The sequence below is a fragment of the Odocoileus virginianus genome, unplaced genomic scaffold (assembly GCF_023699985.2).
Source record: "Odocoileus virginianus isolate 20LAN1187 ecotype Illinois unplaced genomic scaffold, Ovbor_1.2 Unplaced_Contig_21, whole genome shotgun sequence".
Classification (NCBI taxonomy): Eukaryota; Metazoa; Chordata; class Mammalia; order Artiodactyla; family Cervidae; genus Odocoileus; species Odocoileus virginianus.
This window is the reverse complement of record NW_027224338.1, coordinates 392,619-408,839: the sequence shown is the minus strand read 5'-3', so window position 1 is coordinate 408,839 and position 16,221 is coordinate 392,619. Positions and strand designations below refer to the sequence as shown.

Here is a 16,221-nt window from a genome sequence, read left to right as displayed (position 1 = left end):
CAAAGATGCAAAATCACTGCCTTCAATGCTGCTGGGATTTCTTCTTTAAACAGGGCATGTTTTTCTTGTTGGGTGTGCACTATTATTGTCTTAATTATTCCTGGATTTTGGCCCATGAAATCAAAGACTCTCTCAGATGACAGAAATGATCGGATCTTTGCACAAAGGAAGGCCACAGTGGAGGGGTGGAGGGTGACTTCAGTCTCTACACTGTGCTGGCCCTACAGGGTCCTCATCCTGTAAGCCAGCTGGACTCTCCTTTGCACCAGGGTGAGCTCACAGCACAGTATAATGACAGGGGCATGGAGATGAAAGCCCACCTCCTGGACAAGATTTGGTCACTTGCTTTCACCGTAAACATTATGATCAATTTCTAATCTTACACTTCTAGCACTTTCTTTGAGCCTTATTACCTAATTATACAGAAGAAATAAAAACAAAAACTCAGTATAGAGCAATGTCAACATGTCAAATGCAATTGGATTCAGGGAAGCTGAAGTGCATTTGGACAGTTGGTTACTCCTTTTATATCAAAAAAATTTCTTTTAAAGCTCCAAATTGGCCAGCACCAAGGAGGTGCTGTCAAAAGCACAGAGCTCCCCAATTCGGAACAACTTCACTTTTAGGATCTTGCTACTCCTGGGGGAAAATAATATCTCGCTGGGCAGAGATAGGAGGAGGGGACAGGAAAGTGAACAGTGCTAAGGGATGCTATCTTTGTTTGAAACCAAGATGTATTTTCCAAACCATGAAATATTTGTTGAAATAGGAAAGGAAGGAAAGTCAGTGTGTATAACTGAAGCATTAATATTAAAGCTATTAATGCCAAAATATCCAGAACTTCTTCTTCTTGTGTCCATAACATAGCTGTTTGCATTAAAAAAATATTTAAAAGACTTAATATGTAGAGTTTCTAGGACTGGTGGGAAATGTCATTTCTTTTACCTCTTGTCTCTTAAAATAATTCTTGGGTTTAAAATCAGGTGGGATTTCACAGTAGCTAATGATCAGGGTGAGCTCCATCCATTGGCAGGAAATGGAGCTGGAGATTTGGGTCCAGTTTTCCATTTTAGCATGTGCCCTAAACCCAGGGCTTCAGCAGCTTCCTTAGCTCAGCGTCCCCAAGGAATGCTTAGGCCTCAGGCAAGGAAAGAGGAGGGAGGCAGAGAATAAGGGCAAGGACAAAAAAGAGAAAGGAGGAAGGTGGAGGAAGGTGAAAGAAGAAAAAGAAAATCAAGTCCTTCCCCTCATTCCTTCTCTGTCTTCTAATGCAAACCCTTAACTTGCCACCCCTAGGTCACCAAGGTAGCCTTCTCAGGCTCCCTGTTCATCTCCCAGCTTAGTTTGGCCCCTCTCACTCTAGTTCCTTAAGTTCAACTCTAAAAACACAATTCTGATCATATTGATCCTTGGCACTAAAAAATCACACAACCAAAGTGTAGTCCTTGAATGTGGCCTTCAAGGCTGTCTCCAGCCTGGCTCTGATCTGCCCCTCTAGTTGTACCCCTCCACCCTCCAGCCACAGCTTCCTTTTTATCCTTCCATGCAGGAGATTTTTGCTCTTCTCATTTCCTCATCCCTCAAGGCTCAGCCCAAATGCCATCTCCTCCCTGAAGCCTTCTCAGATGATCTCAGGTTGGAGTTAACTGCCTCTGGCCTGTCCCGTCACAGCACATTAATAAAGCTAGTCATTCTAAGTCTCTTCCTAGCAGATAGGAAGCCCCTAGAAGGTAAGGACATGCCCATCTATGGATCTCTTCTCAGAACTTTGCACAATTCCTTGTGTCAGTTGGTGTCCAATGCAGATTTTCAAATACATGCTACCTGAGAAGGGAAAAGAGATGGAGGGAGTGAGGGGAATGTCGTGTTGTGTCGGTGGTGAAGCTTGTGGCCAATATCCTCAACAGTTGGCTTAGGTGCCCTTTGGTACCCTTGGTGCCAAGGATTGTCTAACCCAAAGCCAACATGGTTGCTTAACAAGTTGGTCTGATATTGACATTTGAAACTCATCCCCTTTAGTAATATGGAATTAGTTTATTTTAAATTAGCTACTCAGGACTAGAAACCCTCTCCTGAAAAACTACCTCCATCATTTGATTTATTCTTATTTTTTATTTTTTTGTCTGTGAGGCACAGTGTATGGGATCTTAGTTCCCTGACCAGGGATCAAACCCATGTTCCCTGCATTGGAAGTGTGGAATCTTAACCCCTGGCCCACCAGGGTAGTCCCCCACCATCATTTCATACTTTTAAGTTTCAAGCTGATTTTTGAAGGGAAATTGCAATTTGAATGGAATGGGGAAAACAGTATGTTCAGGGACCTGCAGATAGAGAAGAGTAAAAGGGGAGAGACTCAGAAAAACAGAGGCTATCTTGTGGGGAATTAGTTGGAGGTTGAACTGGACAAATAACGTCTGCCCCTCCAGGACAAATAGATTAGAGGGGTGTGGAAGTAAGCAGAGAAGTCTTGATTTAATTATGGGACCTGAGGAGTCTTTGAAGGGCCTTGAGGAGTGTGATGTAATGAAAACTGTTTGCAATAGATTCATTGGGCTTACCTGGTAACTCTACAAACTAAAACTGTGATAAACCTAGGACGATCAGAACCATTGGAATATCCTCGTCTTCATGCACACAGGAGTGAGTTTTCTTACTGGAGAAGAGAGCAGATGGAAAAATACTGCTTCATATATGCCTACTGTGTATCAGGTGATGTGCTAGACTTTTTTCCCCCAGCAGCTTTTCTTTTTCGTCCTCTCCCTACCCCCCTTCCTTCCCTTTTCTCTATTTCTCAGACAACTGCATAGGCCCCCACCAAAATATACACCCCTGCCCCTGACTAGGACTTGACTGGCCTTTAAGGATAATCAATTTCCTGTGACATTAGTCATAAAAATATGTTTTAAAATGCCAGTAAATATCAGGCAAAAAAAAAAATTCACCAAAAGAATACAGAAATTAAAAAAAAAAAGAATACAGAAATTTAACCTCATGTGCTGATTTGATGGAACAGAGGAATGGAAACACACCTTCTGGACTGAGGCTAATCATTTTGGAGTGATGGCAGAGCTTCAAACTGAAGAATGTTTTTTTTCATGGGCAGCTAAAAAATTGCCATTAAATATTTTCAAGAAGTTAAGACAACACTGAAAGCAACTTGGGCAACTTAAATATTCATTGTAGTTTCTGTAACCAAATATCCCAACATATTTGAGCTTAGGTGCTTCAATAGAATCAGAAAAGTGTGATTTCTCTATAGCTTGGTATAGCAAAAATTAAGCAGATGAAATATGAAATGAACATGAGAATTAATTTGTAGCTTGGATCATAAAAACCAGATTTTTGAAGAGATAATTTTATTTTGATTGCAGACTGTAAATTATTATAGGGAGTTAGTGTAGGAATGACATTGAGGCTTACTTTTGGGTCAATTTGTTCCCAACTTGACCCTCTGTTGGTAGTGGGGAGGGCTGAGGTTTCTCTAACCCCAAAGAAACCAGTCTCACTATGGCTTTAGGACTTGGCTTTAGGACTTACTTCTCTTCTCCTCACACTGGCTTTCTTTCAGTATGTTGTCATGTAAATGCAGTTTAGAAAACAGAATAAATATTCTATGGGCATTACTTGGAAAATAAACTTTTAAAGATGTGTATGTATTTAAGTTGTAGAGTTACAACTCAAAAGAATTCTTGCTAGAAAGAAATACGTATTTGGCTAAAAGTCAAAAATTTTGAAGTAACTTTAAAAGGTGAATAATTTACATTAGCCTGGTGTTTATATAATAGGGTGTGTGTGACAAAGTTAAAATAACATTGAAAATAACTTGAGTCATTTAAATATTCCTCCTGGTAACTGTAGAATATAAGTGCTTTTGAAGGGGGGAGTGGTAAGTTTTTAGACAGCTGGCAGGGATTTTTTTGTGTGTTCCTTTACATTTGAAAACTGGTATTAGCATTTAATTCTCTGACTCAGAGCAATTCCCCCTTGCCTGTCAGAGAACATCTACAAATGAAGGCTGACGGAGCTAGGCAGGGAAGGGCAAGCCTGTCATTTCATTTCCGGGAACTTGTTTATGAAGCCTCCTGCAATCCCCCACCTGCTCAGACCCTGTTAGCCCCTCTCAGTTCCTGCTGTTTAATAATTCTGGGAGCTACTCTGATTTCATTGTATTACCCTTCAGATAAGTTACAGGAACTTCATCATTGGCCAAGCCAGATGGTTGTGGATTGGATAGGAACAAAGCAAAAAAAAAAAAAAAGAAAGAAAGAAAGTAGTAATGGGAAGATTGATGGTGGGAAGCATTGTGTTAGTATATATATATATATATATATATATATGTCCCCTGCCTCTCAATTTTGAAGCTGGCTAGTGCTATATATATATATATATATATATATATATATATATATATATAGTGTGTGTGTGTGTGTGTGTGTGTGTGTGTGTGTGTGGCTCAGTCGCTCATTGTGTCCCACGTTTTGCGACCCCAGGGACTGTAGCTTTCCAGGTTCCACTGTCCATGGAATTTTCCAGGCAAGAATACTGGAGTGGGTTGACATTTCCTTCTCGAGGGATATATAAAAAATATGTGCATACACATATATATGACTCAGATTCCCCCATCTCCCCACTCCCACTGAGTTGCATTAGGACATCGTTGGTCTGATCTGAACTAGCATCATCATTTATGTTATTTGATTTACCTTTTACACTTTTCCCCTTTCGCTTTAAATGTCTTCAGCAATGTCGTCTTAGAAAAATAAATAGAAGCTTCCTCTGGAATACTTTTCACCAGTCAGTCGGGCTTGTAATTTGCAGCTGGTAGGACTTATTTTCCCCAGAGAAGGAAAATAGAACCGACAGAGGCAAGGGTACAGCAGTGACTTATCATGTATTTTTCCACACAGGCTGTGTCCTGCCATTGATTGTAAATTGATTATATATATACAGATAAATTGAAGAATGTCTCATTTGTGGAGTTAAGGTCATCACTAGAATGGTCCCCAGTGATCCCACCTCCTGGTGCTCCCACCTTTGTGTAATCCCCTCCCCTCATGTAGGGGCTGGACCTCCAGAGTCACTTCCCTAACAAATAGAACATGGCAGAAGTGGCGAGATGTCACTTCTGAGACTGGGTTACAAAAAGCCTGTGGCTTCCAACTTGGACTCTGTCCCTCCTCTCCTCCCCTCCCCCTTCTCCCACTTCCTATCTTTGTTGTCATTATCATCTTCCATACCATGAGAATACTCAGGCAGCCTATGGAGAGGCTCACAGAGAGGAAATGAGGCCTCCTGCCAACAGCCCCTTGTGTGAGCTTGGAAGTGGAATCTCCAACCCCAGTTGCATCTTGAAATGACAATTTGATGGCATCTCCTCAGAGATCTTGAGTCAGAGGCACTTGGCTACATTGTGCCCAGGTTCTTGATCTGCAGAAACCATGAGAGAATAACTAGTTGTTGTTCTGGGGTAAATTTTTTTGTTTTTTGGCTGCACCAAATGGCCTGTGTGATCTTAGTTCCCTGACCAGGAATTGAGCCCCCTGGATCACCAGGAAAGTCCTGTTTCGGGGTAATTTGTTATTCAGCAAGGACTTCCCAAGTGGCGCTAGTGGTAAAGAACCAATCTGCCAATGCAGGAGACATAGGAGACACGAGTTTGATCCCTGGGTCGGGAAGATCCCCTGGAGGAGGAAATGGCAACTCACTCCAGTATTCTTGCCTGAAGAATCCCATGGACAGAGGAGTCTGGTGGGCTACACAGTCTGTAGAGTCAAAAAGAGTCGGACATGACTGAAGCAACTTGGCATGCATGCACATTGTTCAGCAATAGATAACTAATACAGAAAGTTTTATAATTGTATAATCAGTGTATAAGTTTATAAGCTGAAATCTGATCAAATCATTTGTTTTCTTCTGAAAAAGTTGTAGAAAGTCACAAGACTGAAAGTCTTCTCCATATGTCTCTCTCTGTCTCTGTCTCTCTCCCTGTCCTCTCTTTCTCTCTTTTATGGGAATAAACAACTATAATTACACTTTAAGCAATATATCATAAAGATCAACCATAGGGATTGCAATGCTAATTCGATTTAAAGAAAACAGAGAGAAAGAATTAAAAGATGTTACTTCATAAATTAGGCTTTCTTTAAACATTTGATCTTTGATGATGTATTTCATTTTTTTTGGACAGTGTATTTCTTATAAACATGGTGTGTGTGTGTGCCTCTGTCTGCGTGCGCATGTGTGTGTGTGTGTGTGAACATGCTGTGTTTAGTTTAATGCTTGGTCAGGCTTTCATTCTTGATGGAGGAATGGAGGGATGGGAGTATTGACATGCGGCTCCAAAATGGCCTATTAGTTAAATTTAGGGATAAAAGACTTTTTGCCCTTGACATTTATATATACTTTATACTGTTTTTTTAAAAATCTGGTTTGCTGTTTTATAAATAGTATTATAACACCCTGTTTTCAGGGTATAGGAATTAAAATTTAAGTGTTACTTTGATTCTCCTTCTATCAGTGAAATATTTTAAAATATTTGACAAGCAATTATCATAACATATGGTTTCAAACATTTTTGGCTTTCCCAGAGAGTGAACAGAATGTGAAAATGCTCATTTCTTTTGAGGGCAATAAAGCATTTCTTATTATTATCACAAATATGATTAAAACTATGTGGTAGATTTTTATAAAATCATGTCACTTTAAAGGTGAAATGGACATTACCACAATAAGGGAAGAAAATACCCTTTCAGTGTGGCATGTCAAAAGGTAAATAAATTAGCCAACTCAAAATGTGGTTTTTTCTTAAAGCATTTTTATCTTCCCATCTTTTGAGTGGTTTCTATGCTTATGAACTTCCAGGCCCTTTCTCAGTAACAGTCAGCAAACAGGCTTGAGCACCTACTGAATACCTTCACCAAGTACTACATAAGAGAAAAGCAACACAAACAAACAAACAAATAGGACAGGGTCTCCCATGCTCAAGAAGCCCATGATCAAGCAGAAAAGATCAAACATGGAACTGAAATGGTTGAAGTTTGCTTTTCTTGAGTAATGATGACATGCGCGAGTAAACAAGTGCAGATTACTCTTGAATTCTGAAAAAAATTACACCTAATTATACAGAGATTTTTACCCAGGTAAAATATGATTCTTGATACAATATTGCTTTGCATCTTTGTTCTTGCTATTTCCTTTGCCTAGAATACCTTCGCCCTCCATCTTCACCTGATGAAATTCTCTCTCACTTAAGGCCTAGTTCGAATGCCCCTAATTCCATGAGGCCTAGGCTTATTCCATCTTGACTTATCTGTTGCACTGGAAGAACTAACTCACCCAGGTCTCTGGTCTAGAATCCCATGAGTCACACTTCTTTCATCTCTTGATCACTTCTCTTTGGTATCCTTTGTTGTCTCTATCTCTTTTTTGCAACTGTGCCTTGAAGATTGAATGTTAGGGAGTTTTCATTCTCTGATCCTAATCGCCTAGATTCATGTCATCTTCCCAAGGCTTTATCTCCCAGTAATTACCTCTTATACCCTTTTCTTGAGCTCTAGTTCAAGGAAGCTCAATTTCTTGAACTAATTCCTGGACATGTTCCCTTGGATATCACTATCATCTCCAACTCAACCTGTCCAACCCGGACTCATCTTCACCCCTATCCTCTACCCTCATTCCAGTTTCCTTGCTTAAAGCCAGAACTGACCATGTCTTCTGAGCTTCCAGGGCTCTAAAAGATGACATCTTCTTTGATTCAGTCTCTTCTTTTTCACCTATATCCTGTCAGACAATCAGGGTTTAGCTCCAATCTCATGGCCTCCATGAAGCCTGTCTTTTCTGCTCCAGGGTCTGGAGTCTGTCACACTCCAAATTTGCCTGCACAGCTCAATTTCTCTCTTGATCAGGAATGGGGCTTCTATGGACATTTAACTGTTTCATAGGCTAAAATGAATGAAGTCTTGTTGTTCTTCACTTGAAATCATTCTCATTTTCATCTCTTCCTACACCTTCTCCTGTTTGTTCTTCTCATGTCCTGTCACCTAACTTACAGCCCTAACCCACTACGTGTCTTCCCATCAACAGTGCACTTAATTGCCCTGTGCCAGTTCTTAGGCTCATAAAGGATGCCCCTTGTCCTACTTTCTGCTTAGCCAACTCCTCCTTATCTTCTAAGAGTGAGATCACTGCCGGTCTCAACCAGGAAATCTTCCTGGATCTTTCAACCCAACTGGAAGCTTCTCCTCTCTGGGAGGGAGTGTTAAGTGTAGGGGAGGAAAATGCATTTCGGAGCTAGTCCAACCTGGGTTTGAATCCCAGTGATGTTACATATTAACTGTCTAGCCTCAATTTCTCTGAGACTCAGGTTCCTCATCTAGAAAACAGAGAAAATAATTTTTATCTTGCAGAGCAGTTGGGAGGATTAGATAAGGTCATGTGTATAATGTATCAGGCATATGGTAACAACTGTTATTAGCAAGTAGGTCTTGAGTGTCCTCCAAGGCTGATACATTGCACAGCCCCAGGGGGTGTCTCCACAAATACTGTCCCTTGAGGTTGTCAAGTGCACATGTAGTCCAGGCCTACTATATCTAGTACTGACAGTTTGCTATGTTATTTATAGGTGTTTTAGTGTTTAATAATCCATAAACTTCTGAAGAAAGGATGGGGAAGGGCAGTCCTCATTCTCTTGTACACAGCCTTGTTTATTGCTACTTTTCTACCCCATTTCTCACCGCTGTCAACTGCCCTCCACTCCAATTGCATTGGATTAAACTAATTGTAGTTTCTCTGATGGCCACATCCCTGATCCTCAGGCCTCTGAACAGGCCCATTCTCTGGGCTAGAATAGTTTCTAGCTCCTTAGGCTTGTTTACTTGTCTTCTCCTGATTTGACAGTGTTAGTCTTGTTCACCAATGCATACTGTTTTACCAATGCATGTTCAGCATCTAACATAATACCCAGAACATAGGATGAGGGTGTTGTTTGTTGAATGAACACATTGTTTTCAGGGATTGTTACCTAGTTTTCCTCAAGAAGGGGCAGGAGATTTTTAAGTGAACAGCTGTGTTTCTTCGATGGCCATGACTACGATATACTGGGTATTTTTCCCCCCTCCCTAATTTGTATGTTGAAATCCTAACCCCCAATATAATAGTTTTAGGATGTGGGGCCCTTGGAAGGTAATTAGGTCATGAGAATTGAGTCTTCATGAATGGGATAAGTGCACTTATAAAAGAGACCCAGAGAACTCACTGTTGAATAAACTGATGTACCTTCCCTTTGCAAGTCTTTGAGAACAGTAATGGATAGCCAGGCTTGGCTGAAAAATTTCTGATCACATAAGTTGGGCAACTTTTCAGAGTACTATCGGTCCGTGAGTGAGTATAAGATCTACGCCTTGGCCTCAGGAGTTTACCTTCTAGTTGGTGGGATGTGAGTTGAGTGATTCCTAGAACCACTGGTGGTTTATAAATCACTAGTATGAATTTTGCCTTCCATGGACAAAAAGTGATACAGAAAAGTGATAGATCAAATTAAGAAGGTATGTGGCTAAGTGCTAAGTTGGGTGGTGTAGAGTTTCAGGGACATGCGTAGACAGACGGAGGGATTCATTGGGGGCCCTTAAAGGAGAGAGAAGTCATCTTAGAGAAAGGACCAGGCACTCATATTTGTAAAGCACTTAGATGAGTGTCTGGTGCATAGTAAAAGCTTTGTGTTTATGAAACACAAGTAAAAGTAAAAGTAAAAGTATGTGTTTATGAAATAAAAATGCCCAACTGATATTTCTATGCCAGCAGGATTTTATTTTTTGCCTAAGAATATACAAAAAAACTTTTCTAAAAAGCTCATTCATGAAATCACCATGAGTTGCTCTTTCTCAAAAGCACACATGGGAGGGTCATAAGAGCTTCTATTTGTCTGCTTGGTGATGTGGGGCTCGGCTCTGCCCTCTTTCATTGTAGACACAACGCAGACAATAGCAGTTGGGCCTTTGGCTGGACTGTGACAAGGTGAACACTTCATAGCATGTCTCGCCATTTTGGGTTGTGATCTCTCCATTGGGGGTCAAGTTCCTGGAACAGGGCGTTGTGAGCCATGGGGAACATATCGGGGCAGTGCATGACACTGGAATCACATACTTAGATGAGGTATGCTTGGAAGTGTAGTATATCTCGGTGCTGTAGAGAACCGTGTCCTGAGAGATAGCCTTGGCCCTGATACCACATTCTGTCACACGGTAGGTGAATTGGTAGGCATATGGCTGAACATGGTTGGCAGGGCAACCCAGGCCCAAGTGTAGCTCATGGAAATGCACATATACGTCGTTGTTCAACATGAAGGGGTGTACCGTGACCATGAACCAGTCTGTGGAGCACAGTACAGTCACTGGATTTTGTCCTAAACAGGCTGAAAACACAGAGGTGAGGATGATCAGCCCTCTTATCAGCTCGAAAACTTTCATTCTGGTAGCTTCTCAGGTAACGACTCTCAGGAAACAGGAAGCTATCCCGTGAGGAGTTCTAGAACACACAAAAACACAAAAGATAAATCATTGTATTTCTCATGGTAAGTTCAAACATGACCATTTAAAAAAAACAAAAGGCCAGGGACTTCCTTGGTGGTCCAGTGGTTAAGATTCCTTGCGTCCACTGCAGGGGACATGGGTTCAATTCCTGGTCCAGGAACTAAGATTCCATATGCTATGCAGTGCAGCCAAAAAAAAAAAAAAAAAAAAAAAAAAGAGGCCGTTCTTAAAGCATTGGAAAAAAAAGTGAAGAGAGTAGAACTTAAATGTTTTCACTGAAAAGAAAAAAAGCTAAGCATGTGAGCTGAGGGATATGTTTAATTAATTCAATAGGGGGAATTCTTTCACAGCATAAATGTATGTCAGATCAACATGTTGTATACTTTAAACCTCTGCCAATTTTATTTGTTTATTATATCTCAATAAAACTGAAAAAAAAGAAACAAAGGAAAATATTGTTGTGAGAGAGAACTGAATTTTTATTTCATTGTTGGAACTCTTGGGTTTCTAAATAACTATGATAATTTCTTTAAATAACTTTACCATGTTGTTTTGGTATAAAACACAACTCCCTCACATATACAATGAAAGTCTACACCGATTAGGAGTAGCATTCCTTTGTGTGCAACCCCAACAAAAAAGAAAACAAAACTGTTTTCATGCCAAACATTAAATAAGGTGACAGAAAATAACAGTTTAATTCAAGCTGACAGCACTTTCCTCCTGAAGGCCCGAATGTCCTCCCCTATACCATACTAATGAACTCTTCTCTATTGCCTTCTTTTGGTTAGCAACAAATTTAATTAAATGAAAACCCAGCAAGAAATTGTGGTTTATTTCCAACAAACAAGTGAGTGGCTCACTTAAAGTGATCAAATGAATGCTTTAAAAATGCCAGCAGTAGCATCATAGGCCATTAAAACCAACAGATTCCCTAATATATTCCTCAGGACACCTTGTAAAATAGTGAAATTGCAGAAATAAAAACATAATGGTTTATTTTGACATTTCCCTGTCCATATTACACATGCAAACTATGCAAAAGTCCCATATTGAAGAAAACAAGTCATGGGTTTGCACTTTACACATTGATTGTCAAGGCATCTCTTAAGGTGTTCTCTGTGGCCATGGCTTGCACCTCATGGAGTCATATGCTTTGCTTGACATTCTTTTATTTCACTGGTCTTTTAAATTTATTTTCTTTTTCAATAGGAAGCTTTCTAGCCATTTCCCAGTCCTATTGCTTTTACCTCCTAAAGAGTGACAGGCAGAGTAATAAAAAAGAGTCACGCTAAGAACAAGTGTCTAAAGCACTGCTTCAGAAGGGGTACACATGAAGAAAGTAGGAAGGAACAGGAATATCATCACATATTGTTCAACTCAGCTTTCATTTTAAAAGTGAAAATAGAATAAATCAAATAGAAAAGTGCCTAAAGAGCGGGTGGGGGCCTGGCGGAGTGGAGGGGTAGCAAGATGGCGACTGAGACGGTGGAGCTTCATAAGCTGAAGCTTGCTGAACTAAAGCAGGAGTGCCTTGCTCGTGGTTTGGAGACCAAGGGAATAAAACAAGATCTCATCAACAGGCTCCAGGCATATCTTGAAGAGCATGCTGAAGAGGAGGCAAATGAAGAAGATGTACTGGGAGATGAAACAGAGGAAGAAGAACCAAAGCCCTTAGAACTGCCTGTCAAAGAGGAAGAGCCTCCTGAAAAAACTGTTGATGTGGCAGCAGAGAAAAAAGTGGTAAAAATTACATCTGAAATACCACAGACTGAGAGGATGCAGAAGAGAGCTGAACGATTCAATGTACCTGTGAGTTTGGAGAGTAAGAAAGCTGCCCGGGCAGCTAGATTTGGGATTTCTCCAGTTCCATCAAAAGGTCTGTCGTCTGATACCAAGCCTATGGTTAACCTGGATAAGCTAAAAGAAAGAGCTCAAAGGTTTGGTTTGAATGTCTCTTCAATCTCCAGAAAGTCGGAGGATGACGAAAAGCTGAAAAAGAGGAAGGAGCGATTTGGGATTGTCACAAGTTCAGCTGGAACAGGAACCACAGAGGATACAGAGGCAAAGAAGAGGAAAAGAGCAGAGCGCTTTGGAATTGCCTGATGAAAAGCTTGTGATGCTTTCTGTTCTCCAGTGGTTTCCACCTCTTTGACTCTTCCTGGTCACCTGTATACCTAAATGCACAGTTATGTGCCTAGGTCCTGCCTTGCAGTGAGGGAGCATGTACCCCAGGTACATCTGTGAACTCCAGCAGCAGTTTGACTTATTGCAGTTCCAACTTTAAGGTTTTTGTTGTTGTGTTGTTGTTTTTTAATTATTATTTTGCTTGTTAATAAAAAAAATAGAAAAAAGAAAAAAAAAAAAAAAAAAAAGAAAAGTGCCTAAAATTTCAAAGGAAATGTCTATGCAGGGTTTTACTTTTGTTCCTTGATGAGTTAAGTAATCCTTGAGTAAATGAACTCATTTGATATATTGAGTGTCTACTATGTGCCCAGCACTGTGCTAAATAAAAAGCATCCTAAGACAGTTCTTTCTTCCCCTCTTTCTCAGTTGCTAAAATGCAGCTCTTTCTCTTCCTTTGTTACTGATGAATTTGCTGTTTTCTTTAATGGCAGAGGAGCCCACTATCCAGGTGCTGTGGCCTGGATGAAAAGTTTTGTTTTCATGTCAGCACTTGATCTGACTGGTGCCGCTGTCTTTCCCTCCCTTGTTACTGACTCCTTATTCTCTTGAGGATATTGAGGCGTAAAGAGAAGCCTGAGAGATTTACCTGGCTCCTTCCTTTCCTCTTTGTTCTGAAATGTCTCTCTTAAGGCTACTTTTTGGTTTGTTTTTCACAAAGCAAAAAAGGAAAAAAAAGAAAAAATCAACCAAGAACAACAGCAGCAACAAAGCGAACACTCAACCTTCTTACCCTCCAAAAAACCAACCAAACAAAATACAGTGATGATGACCACAGCAACAACAAAAACCAAGTCAATTCTGATGCCAGCTGCTCCTGGATAATGACTCAGCAGCTAAATAAACAAGCTACTTGCTCCAGAATGATGTGTATTTGCTGAGGTTGCTTCTGGAAGCTGAAGTCATCACTCCATCACTGCTGCACTATTGTCTGGGTCTCAGGAAGATCACCTTCTCCTGAGCTCGCTTTAGGAGTGTCCTTCTCTCTCTCTCTCCCCCTCTTTCCTCCTTCCTTCATGTCGTCTCACAGTCTGGACCTATTTGCCCTGAGCAAAAACCTCCCTTTTAAGCACTTCCTGGAATAGGTCAGGGAAACAATCCTTCCACTCTAGTTTTGTTGTTCAAACCCCCAAAACTGAGACCAAGTTTAAGGCTGTGTTCTCATCCAGGGAGTTAGCCATCCACTTCTTCTCCTTCCCTTGAACATCTTTTCTATCTTCCCTTCTCCTCCTTCTCATGGTTAATCCAAAGAGAATTATAAAAAGCCCAGATTGTCTGAGAAACATTACAGTTGCCCCCAACCAATCATTTTAGACTACCTCACTCTCACCCCCAATATTAACTTTTTGAATTACGTTCATTGAATCAGTCTTGAAGGAAGGGGTTTAGTAAACATCACTGAGTTTGGGAGTTTATTTAGCATAGGACAGAATTTGTTTCCTCTGATTTTCTTGTAACCACAAGATTGCCACAAGATTGGAACAATAAATGTGTGTGACAACATAGTTTGGGCTCAGATAAAACTGAAAAATGAAGTTAGTGGGACCTATGTTTAAGACTGCATCTCTAGGGACTTCCCTGGTGGTCCAGAGGTTAAGACTGTGCCTCCAATGCAGCGGGTGCTGGTCCGATCCCTAGTTGGGGAACTAAGATCCCATAAGCTGTGTTTGACCAAAGGAAAAAAAGTGGCTGCATCCCTAAGGTGAGAGAGAGGAGTTGGGACATCACGAGAGAGCAGAAGGCACTTGCTAATGAAATTGCTAAGGCTTAGCTTAATGCCGCTCTTGGGGAGTTGCTCCGTTTTGCTGAGCACAGGTCATCAGAAGTGGGCAGCCTCCCTTCCCTAATGCCTGCAATTCCCAGGGAAGTTAGAGGGTGTGTGTGTGGGAGTGTGGGTGTGAGTTAAGGGATGGTTATAACTCATTCACAACACAGTGTGAATTCATCAAGTCAGCAGCCCTTTCTAACATCCAGCTGAGATGTGCTGGTAGAATGGGATCTTGGACTTGACTGGGGAGGGAGAGGGTGGGCTTTGATTACAGGGTGAGGGGGAGCAGAGGAAAAAGAGGGTTAAAGGGCTAAAGATGGGAAGGGGGTGAGAGAAGAGAGGGCTGTGCGGGGATGCCAAATGAGAGCTATTTTTAGCCATAGTTGGGTCTGTGCACAGCATCGCAGAAGCTGAGGGAGTTGAGATTTGGGGAAGGAATAACTGCAGAGAGAGGAGTGCTCATCCTGGCTTCTTAGAGGAGGTTGGACTGTTAGAAAAACTGCAAATTATCCCTGTGACATCCCAGAATCTATGAGCTTCGATGCATTTGTATAACCAAACAGGGCTCAGCTATTGGTACCTGCAGTCCTGAACTGAACTATAGAGAGGCCAGCAAATCCAGAGCTGCTAATGACACGTGGATGCAAAATGTTTGCTTTCCTTGCAGCTATAGAGTACAGTAGCTTTCTGTTTTTCTAAATGTGGTTTATGCATACACAGTTTCCATCAGTCCTTTCAAAAGAGTTTTCCTTCTTTCCCCTTTTAAAAAAATTCCCTAATAAGCCTAAATCTTAATACATCTTTTACATTAAAAAAAAAAAAAACATGAAACGTTTCATTCTGGGAATATGAACTCTATTTCTTAATGTCTTACAAGAAAGAGATTGAATGTTGGTCTAAACACAGAGCGTTTTTAATCTCAGGGTAAAGAAGATACTTTTTAAGAGAGACAAAAGCTGAAGTCCAACTTAGTCTTGTGATGTTGGTGAGCGAATGGAGATGTATAACACAAATCTCCTTGAAAGCAGACAGGACTTTTGCCTCCCCATCGCCTCTGATGTCGTTAAAGACACATATGAACTCTTTGCATGGGGAATGGGGAGGGGAATTAGCTAAACATTTCCACATCTGGTTTGAGAACAGTTTGGAAAAAGAATTCACTCCATAGGCTCCTGGAAGCTTTTGGGGTCGACAGTTATTTATTTTTAAAATTCAGTATACTCATGACAGCAGAGTTATCACTTGTATATTGTTTTCCCAGAATCTTGTTGTCAAAACAAAAGGAAACAGAGGGGAAAAGGAAACTCCAAGGCAGTATGCAATTATCTCAGGGAAATATAACTGTCAGGGCATTGATTTGCAGCAAAGTTTGTTCACGCTCTTGCAGCTTATTTGAAGAAAAATGAATCTGAGTTGGAATAAAAATCCTTCTAAAAAATAAAAACATAAGAATCCTAACACTCTGTGGACCCTTTAGTTTAGAAATTCAAATAGTTACATGTTGACTTTGCCCAGCCAACTATCTCAAAGCTTGGGAGCCTTTTAAAATTGAGGCCCACTTTTAAAAAATTACTTGGTTTGCTGCTCTCAAAGAAAGTGAGCATTGTGATTATATTAATGATGCTGAAGATACATTAAGGTGAGTTAGAAAATTAAATTACTGCTTTTGTAGAATTTACATTCATTCTAAAGAAATCTGGGCCCAGTTTCGTTTTCTAGCCTCACGAAGCAAGCTGTTAAAGT

The 16,221-nt window shown here is 40.7% G+C and overlaps 2 protein-coding genes across 2 annotated transcripts in view; one reads left to right on the top strand and one right to left on the bottom strand.

The window, feature by feature from the left end:
• Positions 1-9,783: 9,783 nt before the first annotated feature.
• PLAC1 (placenta enriched 1) overlaps positions 9,784-16,221 on the bottom strand; it is a 36,480-nt gene continuing 30,042 nt past the window's right edge. Inside the window, exon 2 of the mRNA XM_020874063.2 lies at positions 9,784-10,521. Coding sequence (XP_020729722.1) covers positions 9,912-10,463 — 552 coding nt within the window. The 5' untranslated portion in view covers positions 10,464-10,521 and the 3' untranslated portion in view covers positions 9,784-9,911. The remainder of the gene's footprint in view (positions 10,522-16,221) is intronic.
• LOC139034044 (SAP domain-containing ribonucleoprotein) lies at positions 11,969-12,906 on the top strand. Its single transcript, XM_070464236.1, has one exon. The coding sequence runs from the start codon at positions 12,000-12,002 to the stop codon at positions 12,630-12,632; it is 633 nt and encodes a 210-aa protein (XP_070320337.1). The 5' UTR covers positions 11,969-11,999; the 3' UTR covers positions 12,633-12,906.